The sequence below is a fragment of the Musca vetustissima genome, unplaced genomic scaffold (assembly GCF_032173495.1).
Source record: "Musca vetustissima isolate MV318-11 ecotype Yass unplaced genomic scaffold, APGP_CSIRO_Mvet_v1 utg87010, whole genome shotgun sequence".
Taxonomy (NCBI): Eukaryota; Metazoa; Arthropoda; class Insecta; order Diptera; family Muscidae; genus Musca; species Musca vetustissima.
The window spans coordinates 48,476-58,270 of NW_026884864.1; the positions used below are offsets into that span (position 1 = coordinate 48,476).

Below are 9,795 nucleotides of genomic sequence, written 5' to 3' on the forward strand. Positions count from 1 at the left end.
ATGGAAATCCAAAGAATCAGGGTCGTTTGTACTTTAGCTTACTTAGCTGGCTTGTGACAGAACTTTCGTTCCATAAGCCGAGCTTAAAAAAGATTATAAGGCCAATTTGAAAGACCATTTTCCGAACTGTTGTCTTCTACTTGATCTCTCCGAATCGGATTCGAGGCATTCCCCTTCTACGAGAACCACCTATTGACTCTCCTTTTCTCCTAGCCAACATAGTCGCTGCAGCTCGATAGGTCAGACTGTGTCAATGTCTGAGAATAGATGCGACAACTCATGTTTCATTCGACGTCGATATTCACCGTCAACGTAGATCGGCCCATAGATTGTCGGATAATTTTTCTCTCAAACACTCTAAGAACAGCCTCATCTGCTTGCGCAAGTACCCATGCTGCAGATCCATATAACAGCACGGGTAGTATCAGTGTCTTGTAGAGTGTGAGTTTGGTCTGGCGGAAGGTGGCCTTGTTTCTAAACTGCTTACTTATCAGGGTTTTTGTGGTTGAGAATTGAGAATGCAGTCCACTAATACTCGATGGTAAGTACGAGGGCGGTTCGGAAAGTTCTTAGCCTAGCACAAAAAGCGCGGTAAAAACAGAAACAAGTTAAGTGTTTTGAAAACTTCCATCTCTGTTATGAGCAGATGTTAAATTTTGTTTCGATCTGGCAACTCCTTCATATAAAAACAGGTATTCAAAAAAGACGCAACCGCAATTTTTTAACAATGGAAAAATTAGAAATTTGTGCTTTCATTGTAAAAAATTTGCGTCGTTTTTGAACTTATGTTTCTATATGAAGGAGTTGCCAGATCGAAAGAAAATTCAACATGTGTTCATAACAGAGATGGAAGTTTCCAAAACACTTTTTTCTTTTTATACCGAGCCTTTTGTGCTAGGCTAAGAACTTTCCGAACTGCCCTCGTTCCGTACTGTCTTCAGAAAGTCGCCTACTTTTAGACAGTCGGTGAATAAAAAACGAAGGACTAATAAAAATGTGTGTGCTAATTTGCGAAGCCCTATATATTACGAACTTTGTGGTGATTTCAGATTCTCCAACAAAAAGTTTAATGTTTGAAAATCTAATAAAATCTAATCCTATGGTTTTATACCCTCCCAACAAATACACTTCAAATACGACTCACCTTTTTATGATTCCATAAAACATTGACACTGGGCTTGCCACGACGAAAATCAGACTGATCGATAACATCATCGTGTACCAAACTGGCTGAATGCACCATTTCAGAGAACATGGCAATTTGTCGTTGTTTATCCAATAATTCCCTGTAAATACGGAGAAGAAGGCATATAAAAATTGAACGATTAAAAATAAATCAAAAAGCAACAGCAAATAAAATCAGCTGTAAAAGCATTGCATTACAAATATTTGTAGTTGCAACACAATGAAACAACAACACGAAATGAAATAATTCATTGGATTAAAATTGGGTTAATATGAACATCTTTTGAATGACTGACCGATTGTGTGTGTATGAAGTACCAATAATAACAATAATTGTGGCAACTAATTACCAATACAAATGGACAGATGGACGGGCAGATTTGCTGGAAGGAGGAGGCGAGTTTTTTCCCCGTCTCATTGTGAAACAATAACTGCAATTGTTCCAAGTGATTTATGCGAATAAATGTTAATAATCACCAAATAACAAGCAATTCAGTTAAGTGAGCCAGCCTTGCAGATTGTTCAGTTTATCAGTTACAGTGGGATATTTTTAATTGGCAAAAAAAAATAATTATAAAATTTAGTTATTTTTTAATTAATAAAAATTATTTTAGCCGTTTTTTGGAGCCAATTAAAATAATTATTAAAAAGTTGCATAAATGGGAACATAAATTAAATTTTTTGAGATAATCTCAAATGGTGTGCAGTTGCAGCCAGATGAAATTCCGTCATCCAACCAAAATCCTATCCTCATAAAATATCTCACACACACACAAACGAAACCAACCCCACTGTCTGTGAATATTCCAAAATCAATATCGTAAAGCAAAAAACTATATGTGTACTCAATACGATAATGTCACGTCATTATCGTGAACATAAAATCAGTAAAACCAGCAGTAGTAGCCACGGTAGCTGCATCACGTATATGCGTTTTCATTTCTCAATTACTTTTTGCCAAAAAAACTACACAATTCAGAAACAAATGTCAAAACGCATAAAAAAGTGGCAATAATAAAAATACAAGGAAATTTTGAATATGAATTTTCAAAAAAATTACAACTTACCTTGATTCTTTGTTCAAATGATAATTTATGGCTTTGGACATGAGCATTGTAATCATTGGTCGCAAGGCTTTACCCTGACCATCAATGTAGTAATTGGCAATGGTGTCCAGTTCCATTTGAGTTGTGCCTTGGGAAAGTAGCTGGAAGGAAAAGAAAACGAAAAACAAAATTAAAATAAAATATTTATAGGATCCTTTACAACGACAGGGCGTGAATTTTTTTAAAGAATATTTTTTCAAGGACCACAACAAGGCGTGGATTTTCTAAAGAATATTTTTTCGAGGACCACAACAAGGCGTGGATTTTTTAAAGAATATTTTTTCAAGGACCACAACAAGGCGTGGATTTTCTAAAGAATATTTTTTCAAGGACCACAACAAGGCGTAGATTTTTTAAAGAATATTTTTTTTAAGGACCACAACAAGGCGTGGATTTTTTAAAGAATATTTTTTCAAGGACTTCTACAAGGCGTGGATTTTTTAAAGAATATTTTTCAAGGACCACAACAAGGCGTGGATTTTCTAAAGAATATTTTTTCGAGGACCACAACAAGGCGTGGATTTTTTAAAGAATATTTTTTCAAGGACCACAACAAGGCGTGGATTTTCTAAAGAATATTTTTTTCAAGGACCACAACGAGGCGTGGATTTTTTAAAGGCACCTTGGGGTGGGGTAGGGGATGATAGCAACGGCTCTGATTGGCTTTAACATGGCGAAGTCCAGGCTTATCTTGGTCCCACTTTCATCTCAATTGTGGACACTGACCTCCCCGTAGTGCCACCTGGAGAGCTATTTTCATCACCCGACGAAATAGTGAGCTAATATCTGCCGCGAGTTCACCCATAAGAACTATAAAAAAATGGGCTGAGGCGTCGGGTTAGTAGCCCACTCTCGGAAAACCCAACCTACTATGAAAAAGAAAAGAAAAAGAAAACCAAACCCCCCTAATGTTGACGACCCCCGCAAACGTATAAAGCACAACGATCTGCGAATCTGCACTTGGAATTTCGATATACACAAGGCCACTTGGATTTCTCCCGATCGGACAACGAGAAATCAAATTGATCATGTTGTGATAGACGGAAGGCATTCATCCAGTGTTTTAGATGTCCGATCGATCCGGACCATTACCTTGTGGAAGCCAAGGTACGCACCCGTCTTAATGTAGAAGCAAAGGTGCGATCTAATGTAACACGGAAATTTGAAGTCGAAAAACTGCAATGGAGAACTATCCGGAGAAAAGGAGAAAAGAGAAACGTATTTTCCGAAAAAAGAAGAAAAAACGCGAGCGTGAGCAAATCTAGATGTACAGGAGTCAGAATGACGTCCGAAAATTCTACCAACGGGTAAAAAACCAAACCGAAGGCTTTGGTGCAGGCACATCCTCCTGTAGATATAAAGAAGAAAACCTGGTGACAGATACAGACACCGTGCTGAGGATCTGGAAGGAGCATTTTGAAAAACTTCTGGTGTAAAATAGTAGCAGAGAATAGGCGGAAGAATAATAAAGCAGCAGGTGCCGATGGTTTACAAGCCGAACTATTCAAGACTGGTGGTCAGATGCTGGTAAAAAGCATGCACCAGCTGATTAGTACAATTTGGCTAGAAGAATGCATGCACAATGATAGGATTGGAGACAATGACATTATTGGACCATTGGCTTCTGACCTGGCAAATACACCATTGACCAGATTTTCACTCTGCACCAAAACCTGGAAAAAAACCCACGAAAAACACATCGACACATTCCACCTATTTGTCGACTATAATGCCGCATTCGACATCCCTATCCGTTCAGAGGTGTATGAAGCCATGTCTGCGTTCGTCATTCCTGCAATATTAATTCGGCTATGCAGGATAACTTTAACTGACACAAAATCAGCAGTTAAAGTCGGAAAGGACCTCTCGGAGCCCTTTAATACCGAACGGAGAATTCAGACAAGGTGACAGTTTGTCATGTGACCTTTTTAACATCCTGCTAGAAAAGGTCATACGAGAGGCAAAGCAATGGCACTCTGTACACCTAACAACACATGTTACTCGCCTACGCCGACGACATCGATATAATGGGTCGAACATTGAGAGCGGTAACAGCCACGTTTGAACAAATTGAGAAGGAGTCTGCCAAAATTGGTCTGGCAGTAAACGGCGAGAAGACCAAGCTGATGGTATCAACGCGCAATACGTCCAGTAGACTCGGACCAACAGTGGAACTTGAGAACTACAACTTCGAGGTAGTCAAAGATTTTATATATCCGAATTTCAAAACTGATGTCATTCGGTACATCAGTTTTGAAATTCGGAGAAGGATAGTGATGGCCAACCGATGCTTCTATGGTCTGAGCAAACAACTCAAAAGCAAGGTCACCTCCCGCCAGACCAAACTCACACTCTACAAGACGCTGATACTACCCGTGCTGTTATATGGATCTGAAGCATAGGTATTTACGCAAGCAGATGAGGCAGCTCTTGGGTGCTTGAGAGAAAAATTCTCCGAAAGATCTATGGGCCGATCTGCGTTGACGGTGTATATCTCCGTCGAATGAACCATGAGTTGTACCAGCTATTCTCGGACATCAACACTGCTAGTGAGAATCATGTCATGTTGTGAGAATGGATGAAGATGCCCCAGCTCAGAAGGCATATAAAAGCGAACCAGCTGATGGTTCACGCAGAAGGAGAAGGCCACGAATACGATGGAAAGATCAAGTCGAAGACAACATTGCCGAAAATGGTATTTCAAATTGGAAAAACGGCGCCAAAGACACACGTGCCTATAAATCTTTTCTAAGCTCGGCTTATGGAACGAAAGTTCTGTCACAAGCCAGCTAAGTAAGTAATTAGTACTACATGGCATGGATTTTTTAAAGAATATATAAGGCGTGCGAGGACTATATAAGGCGTGCATTTTTTTAAAAATATAATTTTCTACTTACATCTCTAATATCTTCATAGAAATATTTCAGCTCATCGTCCATAATAATATAAGGATCTATTTGGATTTCACGTACGGGTCCAGCCGGCTGTTGGGTATGGACGGAGCTGTAACGACGGCAATTTGTTTTGCCATTTGTGCATTTGGCCTTGCTGTGTGTTGTTACTGTTGTACTGGACGATGTGTTGTTGGAATTCAACTGTAATGAAAAGAAACAAAAAAATAGACAATATTAACATACATTTACAATAATTACAACAACAATGTACAAAAGTACATATTCTATAATTAGTTTTTAATAACTGCAACATTTTTTTATGTTTAAAAAATTTTATTTTTGTAAAAAAATATTTTTAGAGCCAGGCAACCGCCATCTATTGAAGGCGATAACAATGAGGCATGAAATGAAACTTGAAAAAGCGTATTTAAACTGAAACTAATTACAACATCATTCATTCTTTGTTATCCACCAGTAAGGAGACGAAGAGGAGGAGAAAGAAGAAGCAGACAATAACCGAAAAATAACAACATAAGAAGAAATACGCAACAACAGAAAAAATATTCCTCTATGGGGACTTAAAACTTAAAATAATTTTCTATCGTTTAAATACCACTTAACAACTTTACAATTGTTGCAATTATATCGCGGCTTAGTTGGGTCGTAGACTTTTTTTGGTTACAGAGGAGTGGAGCGGAGTAGAGAGATGTCAGATGGGGGCCACACACACTCTACAAATGTTTCTGTGTTTTTTTTCGGGTAGTTAACATTTCAATCATTGTCTTGGATCTTTGTCAGTTTTGGAACACCTTTGCCTGTCGCATGTGTCGGTATCGTGTGGTTATAAATGACTATTTTTTTTCATCTTTCGAATAATGTTTCCAATTGTCAGAAACACACATACGAGCACACACCGTATTCTCTGTCTAGCCGACAATCTTCAAACAACATTGACGCGTGTCGGGTCTGACAACATTCAGGTGGCATTAAAAGGTGGTAACACACCGATCGAGTCACAGACACATAAAACTAAACACAAGCAATTGCCACAAATTACCAAATTATAGTTTTGGCTTTAATGTGTAAATTAACAATGAGGCAAATGGTTGTACGGGAAGGTTGGATGGTAATTCCATTAAATTTATTTATCTTTTAAATTCATAATTTAATTATATTTTTCAAATATATTTAAAATTGTTTTTGTTTTTTTTTTAGTTCTAAATAATTGCACCTAAAAATATGCTTTAAACTCCAATGCTGAATAATTGCCCCTCAATATATGCTTAAAATCCGATTCTAAGTTATTTCCCCTAAAAATATGCTTTAAAAATGCAAACCTAAGTAATTGTCCCTAAAAATATGCTTTAAAAATCCAATCCTAATTAATTGCCCCTAAAAATATTCTTATAAAAATCTTCTTAAAAGATCCAAAATCTATTATTTAAACCAGTGAGCGGAGCAGTATAGTCGGACGGGGCCGACCATACGATACCCTACACAACTACCACGGAACTCTAACTTTCTACAGATGTTTATTTCGAGTCTGGGCTATATTTCGTGATATTTGCTCCCTCTAGCCTGATTAGAGGTCAACAGCACCTCTTCCTTACACTGACATATTCAGTACAGCCCTTCTAATTAATTGCCCAGATTCTCTTCACCGTGTTTGTGTTGTTGTTGTAACAGGTTGGCTGTTTACGAAAGTTCTTTCCTGTGGAAAAAAACTTTCGTTTTGTACAGCTGTCGCTGAGTTGACAATCCCTGGCCGAGTCGAGCTCGGGTCGTTCCGGAGCGTAGATCCGATTGTCGAGGGAACGGTTGTTGTACCGTGGTTGTGTTGTGATGTTCGGCTTATTATTGGCATCGACTCGAAAAAACATAAAAAATTAAGTATTAAGTCATACCATAATTATAATCTGATCATCACCGAAAGTTATAGGCATTGTCCTTGACCATAACCTGATCCTCATGGAAAATTTCAAAGCGATCTGCGCTATATTTTCGCCCTCTAGTGTTAATGGGTTACTAAATAATATCTGTGTACATAAGTACCTGTAAATATTTAAGGGGACCCCCCCATTCTCGGTGTCAAAATTTTTGTTGATATAATTCGAATCTACACTGATTAAGGAATGTCTCTACAAAATTTCAAGTGAAAATCTCAAGAAGTCTTGAAGATATATCCGATTTATTGTATCAACATTAAGTGACGGCTAAAGGGCTTCTCAAACTTTAAACGCGTTTTACTCTAAACATTTTTTTGTGAATGGCGGGCACGATAACTCAAAAACCAATAATCCAATCGGTTCCAAATTTTGCAGCGTATCTCAGAGAGTGTATAGCTCTCGTATGAACTAGGATAAAGCCAATCGGTGAAGATCTTCCTTATTTTTTAACATGGTTTTTGGTAAAAAATCGGCGATTTTCCAAAAAAAAATTTCAAAGGTCCACCATTTTGTTAATTTTAGAGCGAAGTCAATAATCCTAGTTCATACGAGAGCCTGACATGTCCTCTTTCTAACACAGTTGGAATTTTCGGATTCCGATGTTCCAGTGAGGAGTTATCATGCCCCCCATCGAAAATGTGGACTTTTCTTTGCACCCAAAAAACAACAACAAAACAACAACAACAAATTTTTGTGAATTATTTTTCTTCCTTTTTAAATCTTCAAATATATATGTGCCAAGTTACAAACCTTAACAAGCATTGGTATTCATTTACCAGCCCATTTAAAATCTTAAAAATAAAAAATCGAGAATGGGGGGTGTTCCCTTAAGTGTAACTCCCACATCCGAATACATACGACAATATAATTGGTATCAATTTAAAGGTCAACCACTCCACCAACCGGACGAACGGACACACATGTCTAGATCGACTCAGCTAGTCGAAATATGACGATCGGTACACTTAAAGGTGGGTCTAGGACCAATATTTCGCGGCGTTACATACTTTTGGGGCTGCACAAAGCTATAATGCCCCGACAACATAGTTGTGTAGGGTATAAAAATCCATATTTGACCCTTAAAATATGTGCTTTAAAAATCCACGCCTTAATATTTGACCCCTAAAAATATGATTTACAAATCTACGCCTTAATATTTGACCTAAAAAACATATATGTAAAAAAATTCACACCTTAATAGTTGACCCCTAAAAAATAGTTTTTAAAAATCCACGCTTTAATAATTGACCCCTAAAAAAAATTTGACTTAAAAATCCACACCTTCATATTTGACCACTAAAAATATTCTTTAAAAAATCCAAGCCTAAATAGCTGCTCCTAAAAATATTCTATAAAAAATCCACGACTAAATGACTTCTCCTAAAAATATTCTTTAAAAAATCCACGACTAAATGACTGTCCCTAAATAACTACTTCTAAAAATATTCTTTAAAAAATCTAAGCCTAAGTAGCTGCTCCTAAAAATATTCTTTAAAAAATCCAGGCCTAAAAAAATGCTACTAAAAGTATTCTTTAAAAAAATCCACTCCTAAATAATGTTCTTTAAAAACCCACGCTTAAGTAACTACTCCTAAAAGTATTCTTCAAAAAATCCACGCTTAAATGACTGCCCCAAAATATCCGCTAAATAATCGTTGATTTTTTAAAGAATATTTTTAGGGACCACTAATCTATCGTGGATTTTTTGAAAGAATATTGTGCTCACTATTTAATCGTTGAATTTTTAAATATTATTGTTAGGGGCCACTATTTAATAGTGCATTTTATATGGAATACTTTTAGGGGCCAATAATTAATTGTGCATTTTTAGAGAATATTTTAGGGCCACTAATTAATCGTGAAAGTTTAAAAAAACCTTTTTTGGATTTTTAAAGAATATTTTTAGGGGTCTCTAATTAATAGTTGAATTTTTAAATATAATTGTTAGGGGCCACTATTCAATAGTGCATTTTATATGGAATACTTTTAGGGGCCAATAATTAATTATGCACTTTTAGAGAATATTTTAGAGCCACTAATTAATCGTGAAAGTTAAAAAAACCTTTTTTGGAGCCACTAATTAATCGTGGATTTTTAAAGAATATTTTTAGGGGTCACTAATTAATCGTGGAATGTTTAAAGATCATAGTTAGGGGCCACTATTAAATTGTGCATTTATGTGGAATATTTTAGGGCCCACTAATTAATTCTTGATTTCTGAAAGTATATTTTTTGGGGCCACTAATTAATCGTGTATATTTAAAGAATATTTTTAGGGGCCACTAAATAATCACGGATTTTTTTAAGGAATATTTTAAGGGGCCAATAAATAATCATGGATATTTTAAAGAATGCTTTTCTTTGTGTGTCTTCAAATATTCCTCATTTTGTTAAATTTTTTAGTATATCCCTCTTTTCCCCTACCCGCTTTCGAGCTATCTGCAAGGCCATTAAAGCGTATAACCTCTCATAATCGATATTAATAAAATTCCATTTCATAATATCGAATGTATGTTAAAAAGGTGTGGTATTAACACAGTTACATATTTAGCTATCAAATGAGGTCCCATTCTAAGGCTATGAATGCCATCCCAAAGATAATCATTGATTATAAAAATAAATATTGTCTAAAAATTCACAACTGTAGTAGGATTTTCGTGTTTT

General features: G+C 36.4%; 1 protein-coding gene across 1 annotated transcript in view; it reads right to left on the reverse strand.

The window, feature by feature from the left end:
* LOC133331935 (all trans-polyprenyl-diphosphate synthase PDSS1-like) overlaps positions 1–5,345 on the reverse strand; it is a 30,446-nt gene extending 25,101 nt beyond the window's left edge. The window contains exons 1-3 of the mRNA XM_061540323.1: positions 5,189–5,345; positions 2,253–2,392; positions 1,145–1,286 (exon numbers count right to left, since the gene is read on the reverse strand). Of these exons, the coding sequence (XP_061396307.1) occupies positions 1,145–1,286; positions 2,253–2,392; positions 5,189–5,230 (324 nt within the window). The 5' untranslated portion in view covers positions 5,231–5,345. The remainder of the gene's footprint in view (positions 1–1,144; positions 1,287–2,252; positions 2,393–5,188) is intronic.
* Between the last annotated feature and the right edge of the window lie 4,450 nt (positions 5,346–9,795).